Raw genomic sequence first — 27,029 nt, forward strand, 5'->3', positions numbered from 1 at the left:
TGTTTGTTTTTTTACCTTTGTTAACTATAGGGGGGATTAGGGTATAACTATAGATTTAGTTCCTTGCTGGCTAATTTGTTTTTCAACAGTAATCCTTAATGTAAAGTCATACCGCAATCCTACCTCAATCTGGCAAACAGAATAGGCTACTTCATTGAAAACCAACACATTCTTCTTGCAATCTTTATTTCCAAATTGTCTTGACATTGAAATCCAAATAAGCCACCATAAAAAGGGATGCCTGTAGGCATGCACACAGGTCCTGCCACGTTCCTCGGCCCCACCTCCCTAAAACGAGTTTTTATCCACCGTTTGCACTTGACTTTACCTGGTTATATTGTTGTCGCGAAGGTGAGGTGGAATGCCTTCAAGACAAGGGGTGGAAACTGCACTTGGAGATATCAATGTCAAGTTGAGTTGTGTCCACTGTCTCGTCAGCCAAAAACCAAATGTCAAAGAAACACATTATTTAAAATCATAATGTGAAAAAAGCTCAACAATCATGATACTGTACAGAGAAACACATACATGTTCATCCAGGGGCAACATTCACTGTTTTCATTCAAGTTGAGCTATGTGCCATATACTGTATGATAACCTTCTAGACACTATAAGACACAGCCCATATATTTATATTGAATTAATTTTCTACCCAATTATAAACGAAGTGAAAAAGGCAGCCATGTGAAGCTTTGGGAAAACAAAAATACCTTAAGTGAACCAACAATGGCATGCCAGTGAAGTGGCAGAGGAAATTAGACTAAAACATGGACTAAAGCAAAAACACCTGGACTCATTTAAGCACTGATGTCCTAACCTGATAAACTTCACAGCAGGAACAGAGGAAGTTCACTCAACTGTAAATATCTTAATTCTCACATTGATAGGAGAGCACACCCCTCAGGATGAGAGTGAATTTATATACCGTACGATTCAGAACTCCAAACCATGAAAATCCTCTCAGAGGGAAAATGTCAAATAAAAAGTAAAACGACCCATATTTACAAACATGTACAGCAGCATTTTCCCCTCTACTTTAAGAAAACAAAAGAAGGAAACAGTCGTGAAAAAAAACAACAACCGGTCGCTTCAAACGCAGAGATCACGCCACCAGAGAATGACCAAACATTGGAGAACTATGAAATCTCAAAAACACTGTCGTTTCAAAACTGAAAACACCCTCCCCCCAAAGAAAGTTCCAGTCTTTTGCACGAATGCAGCAGTATCCGAGTGTTCAGTGTGTGATACCTCCATGAGAGTAGCTGGCGTAACCGTTCTGAGGGAAGAGAGACAACTCCTCCGTGCTCCCTACCCCATTGTTGATTTCTGGAAGAAGAAGAGGGAGAATTAAACAAAACAAATTCAACGTTCACTCCTTCACCCTTTTCCCGCTTGCGGCTGCTCCGAGGACGGCTTTTGAGTATTATTTTTTTGAGGGGGGAGGGGGGGGGGGGGGGGGCGCACCTGAGAAAATGAGTTTTTCCTTCATGACGTTGACGTCGCGGCTGGGCCGGCGCGCCACGGCGCTCAGCATGATCTGCTCCGGGTTGTAGCTCTGCATGCCGCTCATCCTCCACCTGGCCCGCCGCGGCACCCGGGAGAAACCAGAAAACGCATCACGACACCGAAACAAGAGAGCGGCCGTCTGAAAGGGCCGTCAAAACCTTCGTTGGGGGGGGGGGGGGGGGGAGCGAACTACAATGTACACAGAAACGCCGACGGGTGGCGAGAAAAACAACCAAAAGGGGAGGACACCGAGGAAATGTGTTCGAAGGGAGAATGTGAAAGAGTGAACGTGCGGAACAAGGACTCGGAGGAGGATCGGGGGGGGGGGGGAGACGGGAGGGGGGGAGACGACACAGGAGGACTGAGAAGGGCAGCACTTTGGGCCGGTTACCTGATTACGTGATAGCTGGCAGATGCCAAGTGGCATGCAGGGCAGAGGACACAAAAAAAAAACGACAGAGGAGGCAGGTGAGACGGCGAGGAGGACAAGAGAGAGACAGGGTGGAGGGGCGAGGCAGAGGAGAGACAGCGACGCTCGCTTTGGAAGCAGGCTCGACGGCACGAAGCTCGGCCTAAGCCACAGCCCCGGAGGAAGGCCCGTGCGTTTCGACGGCATGAGCCCTAGCGAACAGCTAGCACAGACAGACCCGACAGACTAGACCAGACACCTGCCATTACAACTGTGTTCCCATCACCGTTAAACAGGAGCGAGGACTACACCCAGTATAAATCAAGAACGTGTATTTCAATGTCAAATGATATCACTTGTGTGTGCGGTGCTGCAAGAGTACTTACTTTTGAAAAATAAACACGCCTATGACTACAGCGATGGACACCAGATCGGACGTCATCCAGATCAAGGAGTACATACCCGGACTCTGCAACGAAAACAGACACGGTCAAAACCAGCAGCAGCCACTAGGTGTCAGCGTCACCCCAGCAGTCAGACCCAACAGCCGCGCTCCGGCCACGGAACACCAGAGCCAGATGCCGACTCGTCGGGTTCCGAGCTCCCCCCGGGTCTCACGCCGAGTCCCCTTGCTCTCCTGCCGCGACCTTCATCTCGCCCTTCAGGTCTTTCCTCGCTGCGCCCGAGGGAGGGAGGGGAGGGGGGTGAAGCGGCTTACCATGATCCAGACGGGGTAAGGCACCTTCCGGAGGACCTGGGGCACGTCCGTGGAGACGGAGGACACGCCGCTGCACCACAGCACCGAGTAGAGCCACGGCTCGTTCACCGGGTACACCGTCACGCTCATGTTGTTGGCCAGGTACTTCCTGGAGGGAGGGGACAAAACGGGGGGGGGGGGGGGGGGGGGGGGGGGGGCGGAGTTTGGAGGAGAGGGGTTTTTCGGTGCGCCTAAAGCCGCTCTCCACCTCTGGCCCGCTTCACATCCACTCGACAGGATCCAACAAAAACACACAACTCTCGTTCGATTTCGCCGCGTAGGTCCATCCGACCACGTCCTCATTGCAACATTCGACCCTTCAAAACAACGGCCTGACTCCCCGCATCCATGCTCAGGCTGGGGGGGGGGGGAGGGGGGGGGGCGGCGGAGGCTGGACTCTTACTGGATGTCTCCGTGGCTGGCCTGGCTGTAGTGCAGCGTCAGGCTGCTAATGCCCCTGTGTCGCAGCTCCTCCACGGACGCCTTCTCCAGGGACGTCTGCTGCAGGCCTCGCACCCTCCCCCGGTCTGTGTCGGGCGTCCACGTCACCTTAGGAGGCACAGCCGGCACTTGAGTCACTTTCTGTGTCCGTTGTGGGGTTTTTTTTTTGGGGGGGGGGTGCTTTTTGAAGTCGCTAACAACCACCCCAAAAGTGAAAAGTTGTTGATGACGACTGTCGGTGTAACAAGCCTGGTCTTAACCCTTGCGTAACCTTTGGGTCGTTGTGACCCTGCAGTCATTGTGACTCACTGTCGTACTGTGACAACTTTACCTCATGCGACAATAAAGTGAAGCATTTTCTTTGACAACCGTCGGGCTGTCTCACTTTATTGTTGCATGAGGTAAACTTGTCACAACACGTCGTGTTGGGGGTCACAACGACCCCGAAGGCATCGCAAGGGTTAAGGAAAGTTTATCCTCACCCTCTTCTGAGAGATGCCCGACCTCTGGACGGCCCACAGAGTGTCCATGACCCAGGTCTTGTAGTGCGGGTGTTCTGGGGGCGGCCGGCGCAGGTTGAGCAGGGTGGAGCGGTTGGCTCGGGCAGCCAAACGGAGCATCTCCACCAGGCTGCACACCGTCTGGTTCCCTATCCTGTTACGGTCCCTCTCCGTCAGGGACCGGGCCGTCCAGTAGGGGTCGCTCTGGAGGAGGAGGAGAGGAGAGCAAAGGAGAGGAAAGGAGAGGAGGGGGAGGAGAGGAGAGCAGAGGAAAAGAGAGGAAAGGAGAGCAGAGGAAAGGAAAGGAGAGTAGAGGAAGGGAGAGGAGAGGAAAGGAGAAGAGAGGAGAGGAAAGGAGAGGAGAGGAAATGAGAAGAGAGGAGAGGAAAGGAGAGGAGAGGAGAGGAAAGGAGAAGAGAGGAGAGGAAAGGAGAGGAGAGGAAAGGAGAGCAAAGGAGAGGAAAGGAGAGTAGAGGAAAGGAGAGGAAAGGAAATGAGAAGAAAGGAAAAGAATCATAGACTGATAGACATGAAGCATTTATCCCAAATGTTATTTGCTTGCACAAAAAAGACCCCTTCGGCAGGCCCAGAGGCTTAAGATTCTACGCGCGAAGAGAGGAACCCTCTTTAGAATTCACTCAAACGCCACAAACGCGACAGAGATCGAGAGAAAAACGTCGTCAAAGAGAGAGAGCAAACCAAAGAGAAGAGGTACCTTCAGAAACCACTTGCCAGCGTTGAGGGAGCGAATCTCTGTCCAGTTGAAGAAGGAGGCGTCGTCCAGCTGCCGGAGGGGAAAGACCTTGCCCACGTCGGTGGTCCTTCTCAGGGTGTCGTCACGCATCAGGAAGGGCACGCCGTCCAGGCTGGACAAAGGGGACACCACCACGACCGCACGTCAGCTTTTACCCCGTCTCAGAATCAGGAGTGGAAGTTCCCTGAAGGTTTTCTCAAATGTGTTCAATCACTGTAAGCTTTTGTGTGAAGCGGAGTGGAATATTGTAACAATACCCCCCCACCCACCCACCCACCCACCCAGAGCGTCTACAGTACACAGGCATTCCGTATAATCACCACAAACACATTTGTAGAAAGTGCCAGTGATAAATGCTGTCGTCTTGCTTTGAACAAAAGAAACAACTTTAAATAATTATATAAGGTAGACTTTAACGAGGACATTTATTTTGATCCAAATATTCATCGTTTGGATATCATATATCTACATCACGTAGGGAGGCAGGATTAATCGGTTAAAGCTGGCTTCCTAACCTATAACACGCTGACTGTGGAATGACTTTTTATGGGGAACTCATTAATCCTGGACCTTTGGGCAAAGGAATCGCAGTAGGGAAGTTCTATTGGCTGCTGTTGTTGGACTGCATTGTTCCGGCTAACTTTACAGTACAGTCAGCACCCCCAATTCAACTCAAAGGTTGCATTTTAATCATGGACCGTTGGACTCCATTCCTCCCATGGCCTGTGTTGCCAGGAAACATGAAACCAGGAGCCTGTTGGCGCGCGGGTGTCCAGTACTCGTGTTCCAGTGACACCTCCAACCCCCGCGCTGCCCCTTCTGGCGGGGAGTGAACGAGTGTGAGGGGCCTTCAGCTGGTTACCTGACGGTCACATCTGCCTCCAGGGAGCTGACGCCTTGCTGCAGGGCCTTGTTGAACGACATGAGAGTGTTCTCTGGAGCCAGCTGGAGGAGACAGACGACAGGGAGGGAGGGAGGGAGGGAGGGAGAGAGGGAGAGAGGGAGAGAGGGAGAGAGGGAGAGAGGGAAGGGGAACAAACGTTTTAATGATGACAGTACAGCACTGTTTGCGAGCGCTCCTCTGATGACTGTAGCTGAAAAAGTAGGTCAAATCCAAGTTTTCCGGACGTCAATGGTGCAATCAACGGGGGCTTGGAGCTTCTGCAGCTGGCCACAGGGAACCTCGGATAAAGCTATTGATTGCTTTACAAATATGACCTCACGAGTTAGCCACAGGAACAAACTGAAACCATTCATTGGAGTGCATCTGGCTGTGCCATAACTTCAACGGAGCTCAACGTGTCAGTGTTCATTGAACACCAGACGTGTTCATTTCGCTCAACTTGTTTATCGAGGTCCGTTCACATGAGATGGGGTTAAATGAACACTGTAAAACGTGCTGATGGATATTGACACCGAAGTTCAGTGTAACACGTTGTTTTGAATGCTGAGAAGGGATTGGATGAAGGCCTTCGGGGAGGAAGCGCTCTACTCTCCTGTCAGAAAGAACCCTCAGCATCCCCACTGCGGGGATTAACACCTGAACATGTCTGGACAAGTCAGAAGTAGAAGAAGTGTGTGTGCATGTGTGTGTGTGTGTGTATGTATGTACGGTGTGTGTGTGTGTAGCAGTTGTGGAGGCCAGGTACATACCCTGGGTGGGCCACTATGTGTGTTAGATAATGTGTTTGTTTATGAAAGGTCTGTCTGGACATACTGTCCCTTAACCGGAACATGAGTCCTCATATTTATCTATGGATTGAGTCCAATTCAGCACACATGACATATAAGGTCAAAGAATTGTGTCCTGAGGCGTGACAAGCGGCGCACTCGCTATCTATCCTTTACGATCTGTTGTGCTCTGTTATGTGTTTCGGTCCCGTCCTTATCTGACACGGGCCCGCCTTCTTTCCACTCGTCCGCGGCGCTGTTTTCCCCGGAGGGCGAGCCCCGCCCGGCCACAACCCGAGTGGGCGGGGGATGGGGGAGCCACGACTCACCATGGGGGCCCCCCGTCGGCCGATGACGTCGGGCCGCGGTTTGAGGCCGCTGCGGTCCATGACGCAGGGGAAGGAGAAGGTGAGCGGCGCCGTGTAGAGGGCCAGCAGGACGCCCAGGTACGCCAGCAGCACCGCCGTCTGCAGCCCTGGGAAGGCAACGAGTCGGTCGGAAACAACGGGTCAGTCGGAACGGACGGACCGGCGGGCGGTCAGAACGACACAGGCGGACCAGCAGGTCTCGGGGCGGGTCCCCCCGGAGTGGTTCTACGTTGGGATTCGACACCAATAGAGGCGGTACATTCACAGGGCACACGTTTGGACACACTCACTGGATCTCTCTGTGCGGATCACATGACCGGCGACGAGCCAGCTCAACGCCGTCATTGCTGCCAGAGCTCCTATGTGCAGGAACGGCCCCGTGGACTGAGGAACAAGCAGAGTCAAGTATAACTTTCATGTGTCCTTACAAGGGACAAATAAATAGAAAAAAAACTCTCATAACACAATCAGAGAGAACTCAGGCACTCTGTCTTTTTCTACCACTACTACACGACTACGACTGAAGTTACACTTGAATTAACAAAGCAAACGGAGCGAGGTCCCGTTCACAAAAGACGCCGCGCAGGCTAAAGAGAGGCCCGACCTGTAACGAGATGAGGACGATGTCCCACTCGCTGCCCCAGATGTCATCGATGGAGACCACGCCCGAGATGGTGGTGAGAAGGGCAGCCAACACACCAATCTGGAGCGACAACACACACACACACACACACAGTGACAGAGATCCTACAGCACAGATCCTCCAGAACACCCTGGCCTGCTCATCGGCCATGGCTCTTTGGTGCTCATAAATCATCCAGGCTCAAGTACCGAATTCATTTGAGTTGCTTTGAGTTTGTTTCGGAGGAGGTGTACCTTGTGGATCCAATAGAGATTTAACTGCTGCCCCAGGGAAATGTGAAAAAGCGCTAAGATCTGCAAGACAAACAGAGCAGCGGTCATTGCACGCGGGCTCTCCTCGAGACAAAGCGTGCCCATGTGTTGGTGTGCTGGTACGTCAAGAAAGATGCGTATTAACATGAACATGTGTCATGTGCGCAAGGGTTTGGGAAAGTGTTAGAGGTTAGTGTTGTCTTCATGTGAGATAAGCGTTAGTTTGCAGGCAATAAGGCCGTTACAAGACGCTTGTTTAGCCTTCATATTTGCTAATAAGACTTACTGACTTCCCAAGGCCGTTTCACATATTAACTCACTCTTATTACCAGCCCCTGAATGGAAAGTTTTACCAGCTCACCATCAGGAATGTAATGTAGCTGAACCCCACGGCGGTGGAGGCGAGGATAGGCACCGTGCCATCTCTCCATTCCCCCGAGCGGTTGTACAATAACCTGCAGGAAAGGGAAGGAAACAAGGGGGGAGGTGGGGGAATTAGGTTAGAGAGACGCCATTGCCTCAACTTATGAACAACCACAAATTCTCCTACGGAATTCTTAAACGAATGACTCGGGGTTGCCGGGGCGACTCGGGGTCCCCTCTGGCCCCGGGTCCCAGTCTGGCTCCTCCCTCACCAGTTGAACTCGTTGTAGTCATTGTGCGCCTCCAGCCAGAAGTACGACCAGACCAGGAGCAGGAAGAAGGAGAGGCAGAGGAGGAAGAACCAGGCACGCTCCCACTGAAAGACACCAAAACAAACAAGTGTGAGAGAAAACTCAGAAAAGACACAAAGAGTTACACCCCGACCCCCCCCCCCAAAAAAAAAACGATGCGTTCGCAGGCCAAACACACACAAGAACCCAAGAACCAGAAGACCCCGGTTCTACCAGAGCCCGTTCACCTTCGCTGTGACCTTGGCCTCGACTCTCCGGAGCAAGACTAGTGCACGAAGAGTGAGGTCTGCACAGAGAACGAGGACACTTCCTGCCTTCGGTCGCTAACAGGATTAGAGTTAAGACAGGTCGGCGCGCAGGATCTGTTGACCACTGATCAGCTCTGCTGATCATGATGCATCTCCACACGCACCCGTTACTCATCCCCCCCGGGGCCTGGGGGAGAGACGAGGCGAGAGCAAGCCAGGCGCCCCGCGGAGAGGGCAGACTAACTTGCCCGTCCTCCCCTTCAGGAATATTGTCTTGGATTCGACCCGCCTTCACATCCGCATGCGTTAGCATAACCAAGTGACCTGGTCATGTGATCAGCCTGGTTGATACACGGCCCCAGAGCCCACTACACAAGGAGGATTTCGCTCACACTGGAGTTCATGCGGTCGAGGGGAAGTTGTGGTGGTTGTGCCGATTGGAACATGGGGTGAGACAACGTGTGAATTGTAGTCCCACGAACAGCCACATCATCAAGCCTACGAGAAGGTCTAGCTTGACTAAATCTAGAGATCAGCTGAAGGCCAGAAGAAGCATCAGATCTTAAGGCTGCTTTCATGTGGAAGGATAGGAGCCTGACCTCAGTCGTAGCCCCATGTGCACTGCTGCTCAGGCCTGGGGCTGAGAGTGAGGTCACAGCTGGGAGTGAGGTCACAGCTGGGAGTGAGGTCACAGCTGGGAGTGAGGTCACAGCTGGGAGTGAGGTCACAGCTGGGAGTGAGGTCACAGCTGGGAGTGAGGTCACAGCTGAGAGTGAGGTCACAGCTGGGAGTGAGGTCACAGCTGGGAGTGAGGTCACAGCTGAGAGTGAGGTCACAGCTGGGAGTGAGGTCACAGCTGGGAGTGAGGTCACAGCTGACAGTGAGGTCACAGCTGGGAGTGAGGTCACAGCTGAGAGTGAGGTCACAGCTGAGAGTGAGGTCACAGCTGGGAGTGAGGTCACAGCTGGGAGTGAGGTCCCAGCTGAGAGTGAGGTCACAGCTGAGAGTGAGGTCACAGCTGAGAGTGAGGTCACAGCTGGGAGTGAGGTCACAGCTGGGAGTGAGGTCACAGCTGGGAGATAGGTCACAGCAGCCCACCAGAGAGTGGAGGCTCTCTGTAGAGGTGAGCGAGGAGAACATGGATAAAGCTATTGAGCTGGGTTCTCTACTTGGGGTTTCAGGTCGTTGATACATTAAGGGATGAGAGAGTTAATTCCCTTAAATTGCACTGCAAACAGTCCACCACTGAAAGGTGGTGGACTGGATCCTGAAAGGATCCTGAAAAATGACTTCCCTGCTTTTAATGATGTGTTTTATTGCTTGTATTGTGAAATCCTTTCAATGGAAAACGGCTGAATTCAAAATAAAAGCATATTCTGAAGTGTCAAAAAAAAGAGAAAATGTATTACGTCCGAGCACTTATCCAGTCCCTTTGTGAGGTCTGAGGTCTTTTTTTTTGAAGGGCTTTCCACGCAGTGCACACAGCAGCTCTGTCACCTGGAGTCGACAAGTCATTAACTTCCGGAAGTGTCATGGCGTCTAAGAGGTGCCACCAGAGTGGGAGGAGCGTGACCACACTCCCGCTTCCCGCCTCCGCCGTCTCCATCTAATAATAACACGCCTGCCAAGAGCCAGAGGACTCTGAAGACATCCGCTGACTCATCGCTGCCTGTAAACCTCTTCTGTCACACGTGTTAGAGACAGATGACGCGACATCGTTTGGGGCCAGTTTTAAGCAGGTGCGCTGAGGAGTAGTTAAGGCTGTAGTAGGATACTATTTCCGAAAACACCTGGTAAAAATGTTGGAAAATATGACATTTATATGACGTTTAATATGAAAATATAGACATTTTTGTTTTTAGCTTTAGTTTAGGTAGACATGTAGCCTGTTTGCCAGCCCAACTTAGCCCCGCCCACAAACATTTTTGGGGGGGTCGGGAAGTTGGGTCTGGGGAACCTCGGTTGGGGAAAAACTATGTCCGAACAGGAGCTTTTCGGACCAATCAAATTTTCAGGGCGGGCTTTATACAATGATGGACAGATGATCAACAGTAACGTAATCAACCACGTCACCAAAGAGCGCTTGGGTTGAATTCGTTTTCAACAAACAACATACTACGTTGCTCTGATCGGTTGTAGGTCTATCCAATTGAGCCAAGAGGCATTTGTTTAACGAGTTGGATTGAAACACGCCCCATAGTCACAGCCCAACGGAGAGTTCTCAGACTCATATTCTGACTAGAATTATGAGTATGACAACATCAGGCTAGTAGACATGTACAAAAGCCTAGAATTGTACAATCGTACACCTGCAAAGCCTTGTTCATAGTGTGAGTTTCTAGAAGCGCTCTTAGGAGCAGAGCAACACTCTAATCTGTTTTTAAGAACACTAAGCTCTTCAGCATAGATATGCAAACAGAACAGGTCAACTTAGGACTGGGGGTGATGTAGTAGACATGCCACTGCCAATCGCAAAACCCCTTTCAGATCTATGATTTAAATGGCTAACAATCTAGACAAAGACAAATTGACACTTCTTTATGGTCAACACACTTCGCTCTGATAAACATTTTCTTTAGGTTATTATAGAAGGTGTTGGATAACTGTATTTTCATACTTAATAGTAGATTATTTGTTTACCATACCTAAATGCTGTACTTTGGTACAGTTACAAACCTGTGGTAAATAAGTTAGTAATAGCACAATAGGACATTATTTTGAAAACCAAGGTAAATCATTTGTCAAGTTTTTACAAATGAACAAATAAACAATAATAAAATCCACATACAGTATATAAAAACACATTCTTAATAAATGATTTCCATTGCAGTTACAAAAAAAGCATTTCCCAACAATTAAACGATACGTATGTGTGTGTGTGCCCTTGAATCCTTTCAGTGTGAAAACAACTAGGCTGATGTAGGGCGGCTGTGGAAAGTGTGTGTATGAGTGTGTGTTTGTGTGTGTGAGTGCGTGTGTGTGTGTGTGTGGGTGTGTGTGTGTGTGTGGGCTCTGCTGCTTTGTTAATGGAGCGAGGGAGACCAGCTGTATGCTTGTCCTGTTCCTCTGGGTCAGCACATCATTAGTGCCCAGCTCACACATTCTGTAAGAGGCCTAATTTATGGCCAATCTATGGGCGCTTTGTATGGAAAAGACCAGAACAGCAGTTTGGTCCTATAGTCCAGAGTACAGAATTTCAAACATCAAACTCAAATCAAAGAGAAAACATCCACCAGGCTTAAATTAGTGGGAATAAAAAATACCTGTTCAGGTATTAGTTACTGCTAGAACAAAGTGGGGAATCAGATGGCTGGGAGTAAGGCTGGTAATCAGAAGGTTGCTGGATCGATTCCCAGCTCTGCCAAATGACGTTGTGTCCTTGGGCAAGGCACTTCACCCTACTTGCCTCGGGGGGATGTCCCTGTACTTAATGTAAGTCACTCTGGATAAGAGCGTCTGCTAAATGACTAAATGTAAATGTAAAGTGTCCTTCAGGCGTTCCTGCCTCCCCACATTCTGCCTCCACGCTCCGCCTCCCCCCCGACTATGTCCTCTCCTCTTGAACTTGGCCTCTGCGACTCGCAGAGTCACAAGTCCGGAATACGGACAGACACAAACAAACAAACACACAAACAAACAGTCGCCCAATTAAAGTGGTAGGATTTTTTTTTTTTTACTATTTGCCTGTGGTGCGATCTGTGGGATATGGGATTGCCTGACCGATTTATCTCTCCCTCCCGGGACTCAGACGGATGGAAAAAGGTTGAATTATTCCTGAGGATGTGATCAGGTTTCATGTTGCCGGCTCATCGGCTGTGCTCTGTCTCCAGAATGCTTAGCACATCCTGGTTCGCATGCAATGTACTGAAGTTCGAACCGTGAGTGACACAGTATGGATGCATGGCAACATTCTGGAAATGTTGACAACTTTTCTGAACTCTGTCTCTGAGAAATCACCTGGGTTACCCACCACACACCTCGAGCCCTATCACTCCGTCAGTCTACTTTTGTCACGGTTGGTTCTACCCCTACCGGTGTCATGTCTCCCTGCCTTTGTTTTGCTTACAAACAATGCACCGTGTACGATCCAATCTCACTGCGGACTCCCCAGAAACCCAGCCCATACTCTGACAACAACCGTTTCACATGCTGACATACATCGACTCACATCTAGGCTGTAGTTTAAGTAAGAGATCTGCTCTCACTCTAGTTTCCTATTTGTTTAAGCTGCAGCATTTGACCTGAGTAAAAGAAAAAAACTTTAACTTAATCTTTAATCTTTAACAACCCAGCAAATGACCTTACTGGAAGGTATTACAAATGTAATACGACAGCTAAGCTGCCTCTGAATCCAGGTGTGAGGTAAGGTTCGTCTTCCGCAGAGCGTAACCAACCCAGCCTGGCACGAGAACAGAAGACTCCGATTTAATTGTGTCGTTTTTTAGGCCCCCCGGAAACCCCCCCCCCCACCTCTTCTATCTGCATTCATCTCACCTTGGAGCTGTCGTCATGGGAACGCTGGTAGCGTTTCCAGCGGCAACCGTAGATCCCAGTGACGAAGGAGAGACAGAGCTGCTTCTCGTATACCTGGGTTGCTGCTAAGGGTTGGTGCTTCACCATGCTCCCTCAGCCTCGGGTCGCCCACCAGCACACTAGCATCCCACGCTGGACCAGGAACCCTGCTGGAGAGAGAGGGGGACGGGGGACGGACAGACAGACAGACATGGTCAAAACATCACGCCTGGACACTCGGAGAAACATCGTCGCGGAGACGCTGGAAACTTCCCCAACTGGAAGATTCCAGAAACGTCCTCACCGTGGAAGCCAATTGACAACGTCCTCAAATGGAGATATGGGGGGAAACGTCGGACGAGTCAAGCGCAAGCTGCTAGCATATCGGGGAGTCTCCCGGATAGAAAAGAACTGAAAATGTTTGAAGTTGGTTGCCACAATATAACATCGTACTGTCTGTCTTTCGTATGTGACTCACATAGGGAACAGCTGGGGGACCAAAACACTGCATTTCTCCCCCTCTTCTCCCACCCACGAGTCCCTGTACACAAACAATTCCACACACCTGGTGGCCAAACATCAAAGCTAATTTCATTCATTCATTCATTTCATTTCAAGGCCTTTAAAACACTTTGGGACAGAGCCTTCACCTTCCCTTCTTCTCTGGTGCGTCCGAATGTGAGTTGAACCTGTGTGACCTTACAATCAGCTTTAGCCAGCTGTATCTCCAAAAAGCTAGCAATTTAATGGCACGGGTGTGCTTCTAAACTGAGGAGTTTGTTTCGGAAATTCAACTACAATGGCTACACAAAGACAGGGGAAGAAAGTCTATCCTACCTGCTAAGGCAATCTAACTGTTCTTAGACAATACTAGGGAAGATGCTTTCATTTAAAACCAGTTATAGAAATAGTGCATTTCTTTCCTCAGGTTGATGTCCTAGACATTGTCCAGTCCATTCCTCCTTTACACAATAGGTAAGTCTATATGTTCAGTAGATGACATGTTTGTGGCTTTGGTCTGCTATCTCCTGGTAACACTGAGCCACTGGCCTCATGTCTGCCTGTTCAGTCACAACAGGTCTATAACACGTTCCGCACACGTCTGTCAAACCCAGATAAGCCTTTGCAGATGTACTGTCCACCAACGACCACTCCCCACAGGACAAGGAAAGTAAGTTGTGTTGGCTTGGGCGATGCCAAATACAAGTGTTTTATAGAGAGAAACTTCGGTCTACAGAATGTTCTCACCGAGATATTCTCTCATGTCAAAAACCCCATGCCTTTTCACTTCTGATTCGGATGAGTCCCATTCATTCTGTCAGCGTGAACCAGATAAGCCTAGAAATATTGATTCGTCTTTTTCATAAAACGATGCTCGGGGGCTGTCAATTGTCCCTCAGTGAATAAATACTGTAATGGAAAGGACAAAAAGCAGTGATGGACATGGGCCCCATTTCCTGGACCGTCATGTCTAGACAAAAGCAAGTGGAGAATTTCCATCATTCCCTATCTCCGGACATGCAGGCCAATATCAGGGACAGACAGGAAGCGTAAACACAACCGACTGGCTGCTGCTGAACGCTTACCTTTGAGTTTGAGTTTGTGTTCAGCTACTGGATACCGCTGTTTCCATAACTACCGTAGCTACCTATCATATTTGTACAGATTTAGCCCAATAGGGAAACACACAAAAAAAGAGCCGTAATCCAAAAACAAGGATTATCCACTCTGTTATGTGACAAAAGCAATGAGACAGGCATCTTGTCTCCAAAACAGGCATGGTTTGAACAATAACCTGCAAGTTTCTCAAGGGACCAGTCGCCCGCTGTTGTTTGGGAAATAACTTGTGGTCTAAATCTATATGCCAGCATACATAGGACGCAGACAGGAACCGTTTCAGCAACAACAAACAGATAAGTGTCTGGTGGTGCATTGTTCTCCTGGTCGGGGGGAAACTCCCCAGACGAGGGGAGAGGTTTCCCCCGACAGGAGCCTGGAACACTGATCCCTGCAGCCAGCCAGCTCGTCCACGTCCAGGACGAGCCCCCCAGGAGATGGGTCAATCAGGGCCAGCCAGGTCAGTCTGTGGACAAACGGTGGCAGTTCAGAACAAGCGATCTGATGACGTGCGAAATGTTTGTCCTGCACAGCTGTTGGCTGGGGGGGGGGGGGGGGGTTCAATAGAATGTAGTCGTTGAGATGAGACACAATAGTCTTCATTTGGCCCTCTGAATAGATGTCAGCTCGACAAAAGCAAAGGTGACTTTGCGAAAGGGTTGCAGTGACAGCGGAGAGCGACGTTGTTTTCCATTTTTCAATTGACTCTTTTCAGATTGCACATAGCTACCAATCACAGAGGCACTACTGGCTACTGAGTTTAAACTTGGCACGGTCTTTAAAAAAAATTGACAAGAGGCCCATAGGGCAAACTACTAAAGAAACCACACAACACAAATTACACCACCAATCAAGTGTATTCCTCAACATATCCAACTCCTAATTATTCTAGGACAGTATGAAATACTTTGTCAACTTTGTGACTGTAAAAACCAGAAATCACGACATATGCAACAAGGACAAATATCCTTCAGGGACAAAAACACTTTTATAAATACGATGCCGTAGGTATGTTCTCTATAAATCAACATGACTCTCACTTCTGGCATGACTGAGCTCAATTTTATGTGTTCACCTGTTGAGGCAGACCTGCTTAGCTGTCTTCAGTGAAACCAACAGCCGCTGTTTCAACAACATCCTTCCAACGAGGCATAGATTGCAAAGAGGGGGGGGGGGGCACCCACAATGTCCTAAACGTCCTTTGAGACGTTCTCTTTCAAGAACCTCCCCTGCTGATTTGGGCCTGATCTGTCCATGACCCGAGGGCTTGAACTGGAGGGAGAGGATTTCCTGTGTGGTGTCATCTGTCCTCTCCATGAGGGACGCGTCTTAACGGTCTCCAAAGGCTTCCTGTCCATGAGGGACGCGTCTTAACGGTCTCCAAAGGCTTCCTGTCCATGAGGGACGCGTCTTAACGGTCTCCAAAGGCTTCCTGTCCATGAGGGACGTGTCTTAACGGTCTCCAAAGGCTTCCTGTCCATGAGGGACGCGTCTTAACGGTCTCCAAAGGCTTCCTGTCCATGAGGGACGCGTCTTAACGGTCTCCAAAGGCTTCCTGTCCATGAGGGACGCGTCTTAACGGTCTCCAAAGGCTTCCTGTCCATGAGGGACGCGTCTTAACGGTCTCCAAAGGCTTCCTGTCCATGAGGGACGCGTCTTAACGGTCTCCAAAGGCTTCCTCTGCCGGTTCACGCCATTCCTTCTAACTGATGAGATGTAGGCTAACAGGTCAGAGTGCCACCCATGTCTTCGGTTTCACCCGTCTAGTGAAAGCAAGTGAGGGTTACAAACAAGTAGGGCTTTTTTCCATTGGGAGCATCTGTCTTTTTCTCATCATAATAATAATGCCTTGTATTTATAATGTACTTTTCTTACACTCAAAGCGCTACAAGATTTATTAAACGCCTAACATGAACAGTTTTCTGTTCTAAATGACGCCTCAACCACCTGAGGGAGTGTCTCTCGCTTGTCTGCTATGAAATGGCCTTCTCAGTGTCCATTGCATTGTAGGTGAGTGTTGGCAGCGTAAGTAGAGTTTTTCAGCCTACTGTTATTCATAGAATAATCCACAAAGTCTCTGCCATGTATCTCTAAAATTAGCCTTTTATATCGGTCAGTGTCACTTATTTCCAGGCTGTTCCATCATTTATTCCTTCATAAAAGATGTATTGCGCATGCATTATTCAGCTCTTGATTCCACGTCAAGCCACAATAGGCCTTTTATTAGCCCAGTGTTCTCATTAGCCTTGTGTCAGAGAGTGTAAAATGAGGAGATTAACGATGATGACAGCCATTGTTGAACCCGCAAACCGTTCACTGGGCTTGCTTGCTGTGTGACTTCCTGGTGAGAAATGGGTAGATGAGGTGCTTCAGAGTTAGGGAGCCTCTCAACCCGCTCTGTTCCGGCATTTTCTCCGCAATTTGTTCTCCATTAAGAATGATTGAGTCCAGACAGATAATGAGTTAGTGACGCACACTTTTAAGGAAGGGCAGGATGAAAAAGAACTTTTTTTTACTGTACTTACCAGCATGTCACTTGGGTTAGAGGTTGTCTACCAAGCGAATAAACGCAAAATGTAAATATAACACGAAAGGGCAAGAACATTAAGTGAAATCCCTTGAATTTGATGATTATAGGATATTTAGCCTATTGTCTTTGCTACATTTTCCAACCATCTCGTGGGTCATGGATGTGGAGGAGGTCAGTCTGGATAGTTGTGTCTCTGCCAGATAGTTGCTCTGGGTTACTCGGACAGAATGCAATTATTCCACCATGTTTAGTAATTGCAGATGCCACACATTCAACAGTGCTTCATTATGATGACAGTAAATCATTCCCCTTCAGTTCCTTTTGTGGCGCAGGGTTTGTGTAAAACACATCATTTTCACAGAACTACTTTGTTGTTCATGCAACCAAGTCCAACTTGAGACCGATAACTAAAGTAATTTCTCAACCGACAGGAACCTGTTGCCATGGTGAGCAGTTGCCTTCCCTACCATCTCTCTCAAAGAAAATAGCAGTCAACAGGAGATCTATTGATCAATCTCCCTAACGAGCCATAACATGACTCGTTTCTTGGCTTCCCTTTCCATTAGTGGATGTTCTCAAATAGTTTAATAGAACACGGAGGATTGTTGTTGCGAAATTATTTTCCACATCAAAACTCTTTATTTTCTGCCGAACTGCACATAAAATAAAGGATTTTGCACTAAAGATGACGATGATGAGGATTTGACAGAGAACTCTATTTAACTACGGCTAGTCCAAATGTATGAAGTTACAGAGCTCATTAGACAGTTGACAAACGTAACTGTTTAAAACTCCATCAAACTGATCCAGGTAAACCGGTAACTAAGTGACAGATGCAGACAACTACACAGATTATATCAGAGTTAATCTGAGGAACTGCGCACAAACGTAAACACTCACCTTCCCTCCACGACTGTATCTCTTCTGATCAAGATATAAAAGTAGTAGCTTACACTGACTGTTATAGTCCCATGTTACCAACACAATATTGTTGTTGTTTCTTCAGAGTAGAGAATTCCGTGAGTTCAAATGAATCAGCAAAGTTTGTAGTCTTTGGTAGTGTCCCCGAAAACCATCTAATAAACATCCTATGAAACAAAACTCACAACTGTACAGAAATAGATTTCCGCTGTTACAATATCGAATGTATTATTTTTAAACGGCGGCAAAATTTCTCATAGCTCGCCGAGGGTTTACACACGGAATTAGAATGAACCCTAATCCCGACAGACACGGTGTGGGTGGAGCTGCCTTGAATCTCACCACACTGGTTAGTCGCTGCAGAGGGCGTTCAGTTCTGACTGTAGTGATTGACAAGGCCTACCTTTGATGCCCTAAAAATTAGCCAAATAATCCATAACCAAGGTCTTGTCGTTTAACATCATTTTCAGTGGGGACGTTTATTTGTGTATATTCCCTAAATGTTATTTTGCAAATCCTTTCACATGCAGGAACACCCCCACCCACCCACACACACACACACACACACAATTCCATCGCCTAATAATATTTAACCCTTTTCACATTTACCATGCGCACATATGCTTTTAGGGAGGAAGGGGATGACACATTCGAGAGCCACTGATCACCAATCCGTACACCCAGCTATCAGGCAGCGAGCTGACACACCAGCTACCGGCATCTTGGAGGTGATCTATTCTCGGATGCACAGTCAGAGATTAACTACTGGCTTGGGAGAGGATTGCGTCAGGTCTCCTAATCTTGTGCAACCTAGCAGTGAAGCACATTTTCTTCAACAAGAGTAACTAGAAAGATCAGCATTAGCTCTATTCGGAAGTTTGCACAAACAAGGAATTGACTATGGCAGGAAAGGTGCACACGGTAAACATGTAAGAGTTTTAAAAGGGTTAGGGTGAGGGTTGGGGTGAGGGTTAGGGCTAGTGTTGGCTTCTCTCAAGCACTCCGATTCGGATAAACTGTGTGTTTAAAACACTATTGGTGGCCACCAGACATGAAGATGTTGTTACATCTCAACTAAGAGAAGGGACTCCCAGCCTTGATTCTCAATTTACCACACCTCTCTGTCAACCCATTCTTGGGAGAGACTGTAAAAGTGACTGTAAAAGTGAGGAGGTGTTTCAGTGTGTGGGTGTATATCAAGTTTCAAGTTTCAAGTCTTTTATTTGTCAGGTACACAGAACAACACAAGGTTAGACTGGGCACTGAAATTTTTAAGACGAGACAACGCAAGCACCTGGCATAACATAACATATAAGTACACGGAACATAATTTACATCTATGCTGAGCTTAAATAAGTGAAACTTCCTAAATATACAGATAGCAATAAATAATAATCGACTATACTAACCCTTATACTAAAACTTCGTAAATTACAGATAACGATAAATAGTACACTATACTAACCCTAAATGCACATACAACCTGTTTCAACCCTATAACCTATTCTAACCTAAGTGGAGTACAGTACAATAGTGCAAAATTGCAGATCAGTGACTATGTCAATGACCATACAGGAGCCTGGTGGCGAGGTACAGTGAGGTACAGTAGTGCAATCTAACTGATAGAGCAACCAGTAGCTGAAGGTGACAGTGTATAAGTGTCTAGTGTGCAGTAAATCAGTGTCCATATCAGAGTCCATTCAGAAGCCTGATGGCCCTTGGGTAGAAACTGTTGTCCAGTCTGCGTGTGCGCGACCGGATGCTGCGGTAACGCCTGCCAGAAGGCAGCGGGGTAAAGAGGCTGAAGGATGGGTGGGAACAGTCTCTTAGAATCCTGCCGGCTTTCCTTAGGCAACGTGTGTGGTGGGTGTCCTGTAGGGCTGGGAGCTTCCTGCCGATGATGAACTCAGCAGAACGGACTACACTTCGTAGGGCCTTGCAGTCCCTGTCTGTGCAGTTCCCATACCACACGGTGATGCAACCAGTCAGAATGCTCTCTATAGTGCATCTGTAAAAGTTAGAGAGGATGACTGAGATATCAATGAGATCACTGGACTTTCAGAGAGTTACAAATCACTGAAAAGCGTTGCTATCAATGAAAATCTTTACTGACAGTATAAAACATGAAACTGTCCTTGTCAAAACACCACCCAAGACTATCGTGTAGAGCTCACCAGTAAAGTCAGTCCTTTGTGGAATATGCAAACACCAGCAGCCCCTGGTGGGGAATTAGCCTCTCCACGCTCAAATGGATTAACAAACATATCCGGGATCAGCTTGTCCCCCTTCAAAATCCCCCAAATCCTGACTGAATCAATCACAATCTGATCCCTGGTCAGATTTTCAATTTAAAGTCACACCTGTTGCCATCAATCTTTCATCCACCAGAGGGCGCCATTGCCTTTCACTGATAGGCCTGTGCACAGCTTGGACCGACTGGCAAAAGAACATTCAGTTTGTATCTGCATGGAGGGGGCCGCGGGGGAGGGGTGAACGACGACGACATGCGTTATTGTAGATACATTAATGGGATACTGAAAGTTTTGCCAGAGGAGTAGTTACGTAACTGAAACCAGATGTAATTTCAGTTTTTTTTTCCCACGGATATTATATTTTTCCTCTCGTGTTCTCCTTTCCAAACCATGACCTCCCAAGTCTCCACCCATTGCTTATTATTATGGTCTGGAGTTAGAACCAGGGAAGGCAGTGACCAGAAGTGACACGCACATCCTGTTTAATGTCCCTTTGTTCCTGCTATGTTTTAACATGAGTCCCCACACTGCTTGTGTTGCTGTTGATTTCTTAATACTGCCACTCAACACAACTGTCAACACACATATAATCCACCAAGCTGAAAAATCCTACTGACAAAGACGGTCCCTGTTAGGTAGTGGACTCCTGTTCTGCTCTGAACTCTACTATGACCGTGAGATGTCACATGGGATCCAAACAATAAGGGCATTCAAAGACCAGCCTGCCTTTTGATGTTATCACACACCACAAAAGGAGTCATTACCATCATCTAATTCATTTGTTGACTTGACAATAAGTCCATCTGTAATGAGTAACCGAAAGTCTCAATTTAGGAAAACCATTAACGTTCCTAATCAGTTTTTGACCAGCTGTTACATGCAAAATCAGACCAACACTGCCTGAATGCTTGGATGAAGCACATTTTTATGTGATATTAAGCACACAAATGCATGTGGCTAATGGATGTCCTTGGTGTGTTAATGTTGGTGTGGGTGAACACAACAGGGTGTTGTAAAACTCTCAAGCTGGTTCTCCATCGAGGCTGGGGTCTAGCCCATCTAATGTGACCTAATTTCGAATGCGACGTCGGAAATCCCGAGGCACATTCCGGAACTTGTGTTGATGCAGGCCACCTCTCAGATGCTATGATACTAGAGGGAGTCAGATGGCTGAGCGGTTAGGGAGTCGTGCTAGTAATCAGAAGGTTGCCGGATCCATTCCCTGCCAGGGCACTTCACCCTACTTGCCTCGGGGGGAATGTCCCTGTACTTACTGTAAGTCGCTCTGGATAAGAGTGTCTACTAAATGACTAAATGTACTAACTCAACTTCTCTCTCTCCGTGCATCTTGTGAAAGAGAGGCAGAGTCAAGGTAGAGCAGAAGAGAGATCACCGGCGGGTAACTCAGGACTATTTCCCCCCCAAACTTTCATTCAGTGAACAACACACTTCTCCAGCTGGTTACACCTTCCCCCTCCCCCTTCTTGCAGTTTGGAAAAGGTTTCGGGTTCACTTCCAGTAAATACTTGTAAAGGATTCTACTGAATTGTGTGACATTCAATCCAACACAATTTGCATGTAAGCTCATGAATAGCTCCCCAGACATTCTCGTGTCTTCAGGGCTGTCTGTGAGTAGGCCTACAGGCTTTAGGACCCTGCAAGAGCAGTTCCGTTCCCAGGGTCCAAGTAAGGGGACACCAGTGGGAGGATCAAGCCGGCTCACTGGGCATGAAAATCCCTGCAAGTTTTAGAAATTCTCCTTTCTCAAAGTTTTGTGTTTTACCCTACACGGTTTTCTAGAATCATCTCAAGGATTTGTCAATCGAGGACATTCTCAGATTAAACAAAAAGCAGTTGGCCGAGCCGTATAAGGTAGGGATGTTGTGAGGGGGAAAAAGAGAGAAGAGGGGGAGGGTGGATTCACTGGGCAGCATTAATTGCAGTAAAACTGATGGGTAGGAATGTGTGGAGTCCCTCCATTTTAGACAGACACAGAAGACATGAATTTGAGAACCATGACAACACAGAATGTATCTTTATTTACAATGTCTGTGCATGTACATGTTATCTGTGTTAGACATGTTGTAGGCTCATCAGTGTTGGAAAGAAAACCATTTACTCGCGACAAAAATGGTTGACTTGAACCTATAATCGTTTTATAGTTGGACAACACAATTGATAAAATGATGGATTAGATGACCAAGAATGGTTCTTCTGCTCAGCAATTGTTCCTTTTCCTCACCCCAAGTGACGGTCACACCCTGTAGCAGCCTATTTCTGTCATTCATTGAAACTTTATGATCATTTGGAAATATTCATAGGATCAAATATTCTTTGTAATACAACCTTTGATTTCACACATATTCCATTTTACAGCATTTAAAACAACAAAAAAAGATTTCTTCCTTCAACTTTGAGTGGAAATCCTGATAGTACAAAGCCATGTCCAATGAATGCATTTTCTTGCGTTCATACGTGACAGGATGTCTCCTAGTCATGACATATAAGGGCATGTGGCTCTGCAACTTACTTAAAAGTGCAAAACCAATCAAACTCCCACAAGTAGGAAGGAGATGTTGTTTATGACACATAAACATGAATCTTCAAGCTTGTTGAAAGGCATTTATGCCTCGGGAGGTCGCATTCCATCCTTTTGTTTAGACTTTAGGCTAAGCTTTGTACTTGTTGCTGCTTGTCTGCTATGTCACCTCCGTGGACATAATCCTCCTGTAGACAACCTCACAAAACACATGTTATCCAATCGCATAAGTAGATTAAGCGACAATTTCATGCTGATGCTGATAAACGGACCCTTAAGGCAGATTTGGCGTAGATGTGTTTAACAGCTGCCGACGTGGCTCTTGCGCGAGAGCGTGCCTTGAAGTCTGCTTGGCGGGTTTCCCCTGCCGTTGGCATCCCCTGCTCCTCCAAGAATCCAAGTCTATAATTACATCACACATCGCACAATATAAACTGTTTACCCCTAGCATGAACTTCCAGCTCTGAAATCCACTCAGAGATGGCTTGAATTGCTAGGGAGCTATTTGGAGTACGGGTCACTGCTACTAAGTTGGAACAGGCCAGGAACAGCGCTTTCAAAAAAACGTGTCTTTGCCGTTCGTCCTAACGTCATGAACCCCTTTTCTAGAAGATTTCTGATGATGCTTGTCTCTGTGTCCGCTTTTCAGGTCTCTACCCGTCCAAGCAGCACCATGTGGATGACAAAAGTGCTCGCCGTGGCCTTTCTGGCCACCGTAGCTTCCGCCGCCACGGCCGTCTCAGCCGACAAGGTCCTCAGTAGCCACGCCACCATTTTGGCCGACAACAGTGCCAAGCTGGCCTTCAACCTCTACCAAAACATGGCCAAGGAGAAGGGCCTGGAGAACATCCTCATCTCCCCGGTGGTGGTGGCCTCATCCCTGGGCCTGGTGGCCCTCGGGGGCAAAGCCTCCACGGCGTCGCAGGTCAAGACCGTGCTGAGCGCCGAGAAGGTGAAGGACGAGCAGCTGCACGCGGGTCTGGCCGAGCTCCTGAAGGAGGTGAGCGACCCGGAGACGCGCAACGTCACCTGGACCATCAGCAACCGCCTCTACGGGCCCAGCTCGGTCAACTTTGCCGCCGACTTCGTCAAGAGTAGCAAGAAGCACTACAACTGCGACCACTCCAAGATCAACTTCCGGGACAAGAAAAGCGCAGTGAGCTCCATCAACGAGTGGGCGGCCAAGTCCACCGACGGCAAACTGCCCGAGGTCGCCAAGGAGGTGGAGAAAACCGACGGAGCGATGATCGTCAACGCCATGTTCTTCAAACGTATTCACACAGAAACACCCACACGTCGAACATTCTCACATTCCCTACCATGTCGCCAACCTTCTTTCATTTTGTAGTCTAATCCCCAAAACCCATGTTTCTTCCTGGTGTGAACAGCCCATTGGAATGAGCAGTTCCATCATACGATGGTGGACAACCGTGGCTTCCTGGTGTCTCGCTCTTTCACTGTGGCAGTTCCCATGATGCATCGCACAGGTAGCATTCCCCTCCGGCAGCTGAAGTCAGAACAACCTAACATTTTACATTCGATGCTGGATAACCGTTCAGTCTAAAAACGTTATTTCCAGGTCTGTATGGCTACTACGACGACAAAGTCAACAAGCTGTATGTCCTGAGCATGCCTCTGGCTCATAAGAAGTCCAGCTTGGTATTCTTCATGCCCTACCATGTGGAGGCCTTGGACAGGCTTGAAAAGCTTCTGAGCAAGAAGCAGCTGGACGCCTGGATGGGGAAGCTGGTGGAGACGGCTGTGGCAGTGTCATTGCCCAAAGTCAGCATGGAAGTCAGCCATAACCTGCAGGTAAACACCAAGGGTCCCAATCGACCGGCTAAAACAATCGCAACATAGCTTTTTACTTGGTGGAAGGGATAAATAAAATGTAAAGGGAGTTCAAATGTCAAATGAGAGAGCTAGAAAGATGCACAGGTGTTATATATATGTATCATTTGACAATCATTTGAATTTAAATCATTTATATATACCATTTATATGTTTGACTAATATTTAGGCTTTTGTCATGTGTAGAAACACCTTGGAGAGCTGGGTTTGACTGAGGCTGTGGACAAAAAGAAGGCGGACCTGTCCAACATCTCCGGAAAGAAGGACCTGTACCTGGCCAACGTGTTCCACGCTTCGGCCATGGAGTGGGGCACGGACGGGAACCCCGCAGACCACAGCATCTTCAGCTCTGACAAGATGAAGGATCCCAAACTCTTCTACGCGGACCATCCCTTCATCTTCCTGGTGAAGGACAACAAGACCAATTCCATCCTCTTCCTCGGCCGAATGGTTCGGCCCAAGGGCGAAAAGATGAGAGATGAGTTGTAACCTTGAGCGGCTTGAGTCTTAGGTTCGGTTGTGTTGGCGTGTTTGTGCATTTTCTGTGCAAATAGAGGGGAAAAGGTGGGAAATAGTTGTACGTCTAATACCCTACAACGCATTCCTTTTGATCATCAATATGCCAAGATTCTTGTCTGTTGTTCACAAAGCATGATTCAGAGATGTTGTTAAGACCAAAGCATTGTGTGTTATAAACATCAACATTATCTTGGACATGTTGGGTGAAGGTGGCACATTTGACAATTTCCTGTCAGATCACAGAATGGACTGCATACTTACATTAAGTATGACCTCCCAGAATATTGCCATAGATGTCAAATCTGCTTTTCTCTCAGGTTCTTCTATCCTGTGTCTTTCTTTGCCAAGCTTTCTGCGTCCGTTCTTCATTTGTTCGATTTAAGTAATACGTTGTGAAGTTGGTTCTTGTGATATCTTTAATGTTTAAAGCTCAACGTATTTGTCGCAATCTTGTTGCAAGCTAATCTGGTGCTATTGTCCACTTGCTCGCGTGAAGCACATTCCTCACCAGTCTAGAGGCCCCATGTCTGTCGGGCTGGTTACTGACCCACACTGAAAGCCTTGCTCTGCACTAGCTAACCCACATCTACATAAGTGGCCTTATTCTGTGGAGGGCTTTTGACAAATCAGCTGTCTTTAACACTGTGTCTGAACTTATTTTGCCACCCAATTTTTTTTACTAAGAACAATGGTATGGTATGAGATTGTTACACATTTTCTCCTTTTTTAATAAAATGGTCAAACTATAAAATAATCTTTTGTGATTTAATTATCATTTTAGTAGTGGTTGTAGTAGCGTTGCCAAATCCAAGGCGTGGATGGAATGCTGACGGACCAAGTTATTTCAAGAAATGAATGACACAAGGGAGAAATGCTGTATTCAGCTCTTCTGGACGGCATACAGTCAAGCCATGGGTGACATTGGGTGGATGAGCTGACATGATTTTCCAGCTGAATGGAGAATGGGATTTTTAGCTCTGAGTTCAAATGTGTTTCACCAGAGAAATTCATGTTATTATATTATACTTTACTTGAAACCATGAGCTGTTGTTGCCTTCGCAGTTTTCTTGTGATGTCACAGGAATCTGTTTTTGCACGTCTGGTGTCCAATAGTGCCTCCTGCTGGTGAGCTCTTGACAGATGGCCACTGCAACTGTTACGTGGGAAATAGAACCAAATAACCTCCTCTACCAATTAAGTGTTTAAATAGAAAGTTACATAAAAAATTGCATTTGATAAAGCAACGTAGAGACTCTCTGGGAATATCAGTTAATTACATAAAAATGTGTTTATTTTGTCCCTGAAACTTTAATGTTGCATCCCGAGTTTACAATCAACTCTTTCAGACTGCCACACTAACGCTCAACCCAACCCAGACTCACAATGTGAAACCAAACCTTTTAACTTTTGCCAAAAGAAAAAGCAACAATTACATAATTTGATCAAAATAACAAAAATAATTTGTTTTGTCAAAATATTGTAGGAGACACACGTGGACTTCCCAGAATGGACTGACTTACGTAATATGTTGCTTGGGCAACTACAAGAGTTCTTTGTTTTGTATGATGTGTACACTCTGGATTTTTCTCGTACAACCACATAATTTAGAATAAAACAACCTCACACCCATTATAATGGCTGCAATGTTAGTCTTGTACAAAATGGTCACACAAATTCTCACTTAAAGCCCATCAACAGTTCATTAAGAAACGTTGATTGGTTTCCCACTCATAAAAGAGACATTTGCTTCACATTGACAACAACCACAGTGTGTGTGTGAGCAGTGACGCCGGAGGCCCCGCCCTCCTTGTATAAATACAGTGTGGCTCGCTTCATCTCTCCAGTCTCATTGGTCAGCTGGTCCTCGAGGTCGGTGGACACGCTTCCACCCTGGGTAGTTTGGTTGCGTTCCGCATCACGCACAATGAAATAGGTGAGTTTGACTAGTTCTGTCTTTGTGACCGCGTATTCCTCTCTGAGGTTGCCAGGTGATGAGCAGGGAGGGGCAGAGGGGCTTGTGTACAGTAAGTGTGGACTGGGAATGCAAAGCTAGTAAGGTGTTTCCG

At 47.5% G+C, this 27,029-nt stretch overlaps 2 protein-coding genes across 4 annotated transcripts; one reads left to right on the top strand and one right to left on the bottom strand.

Annotated features, from left to right (window-relative positions):
- Positions 1-169: 169 nt before the first annotated feature.
- Positions 170-18,101, bottom strand: gdpd5a (glycerophosphodiester phosphodiesterase domain containing 5a). 3 transcript variants are annotated; one of them, XM_084684064.1, is made up of 16 exons: positions 17,835-18,101; positions 12,717-12,904; positions 7,936-8,039; positions 7,662-7,755; positions 7,283-7,342; positions 7,011-7,109; positions 6,697-6,790; positions 6,368-6,513; positions 5,230-5,312; positions 4,329-4,479; positions 3,596-3,817; positions 3,076-3,221; positions 2,634-2,781; positions 2,302-2,384; positions 1,465-1,577; positions 170-1,326 (listed from the first exon to the last, which is right to left on the bottom strand). In XM_084684064.1, exons 2-16 carry the CDS (start codon positions 12,840-12,842, stop codon positions 1,235-1,237), a joined length of 1,761 nt encoding a protein of 586 aa, XP_084540190.1. In that variant the 5' UTR covers positions 12,843-12,904; positions 17,835-18,101; the 3' UTR covers positions 170-1,234. The 3 variants fall into 3 exon arrangements, with proteins under 3 accessions (XP_084540190.1, XP_084540189.1, XP_084540188.1); XM_084684063.1 differs by having other exon boundaries at positions 12,717-12,901; positions 17,782-18,101; XM_084684062.1 differs by having other exon boundaries at positions 17,782-18,101.
- A 3,654-nt stretch (positions 18,102-21,755) lies between these two features.
- LOC146246107 (serpin H1-like) lies at positions 21,756-25,717 on the top strand. The gene is made up of 5 exons (XM_084684119.1): positions 21,756-21,926; positions 23,243-23,864; positions 23,982-24,080; positions 24,173-24,405; positions 24,631-25,717. Exons 2-5 carry the CDS (start codon positions 23,267-23,269, stop codon positions 24,931-24,933), a joined length of 1,233 nt encoding a protein of 410 aa, XP_084540245.1. The 5' UTR covers positions 21,756-21,926; positions 23,243-23,266; the 3' UTR covers positions 24,934-25,717.
- The last annotated feature ends 1,312 nt before the right edge of the window (positions 25,718-27,029 follow it).

This window comes from Hypomesus nipponensis, chromosome 20 (genome assembly GCF_054491055.1).
Source record: "Hypomesus nipponensis isolate SF chromosome 20, ASM5449105v1, whole genome shotgun sequence".
In the NCBI taxonomy this organism is placed as follows: Eukaryota; Metazoa; Chordata; class Actinopteri; order Osmeriformes; family Osmeridae; genus Hypomesus; species Hypomesus nipponensis.

Bases quoted from the DNA above. Each gene is read 5' to 3' on its own strand.
- gdpd5a (XM_084684064.1), bottom strand. From the start codon at position 12,842: ATGGTGAAGCACCAACCCTTAGCAGCAACCCAGGTATACGAGAAGCAG. The intron at 8,040-12,716 runs GTGAGATGAATG...GGTGTCTTTCAG, and splicing joins CCCATGACGACAGCTCCAAG to TGGGAGCGTGCCTGGTTCTT. The intron at 6,514-6,696 runs GTGAGTGTGTCC...TTGCCTTCCCAG, and splicing joins GATCCGCACAGAGAGATCCA to GGCTGCAGACGGCGGTGCTG.
- LOC146246107 (XM_084684119.1), top strand. From the start codon at position 23,267: ATGTGGATGACAAAAGTGCTCGCCGTGGCCTTTCTGGCCACCGTAGCT. The intron at 23,865-23,981 runs GTATTCACACAG...TGGTGTGAACAG, and splicing joins CAACGCCATGTTCTTCAAAC to CCCATTGGAATGAGCAGTTC. The intron at 24,081-24,172 runs GTAGCATTCCCC...CGTTATTTCCAG, and splicing joins TCCCATGATGCATCGCACAG to GTCTGTATGGCTACTACGAC.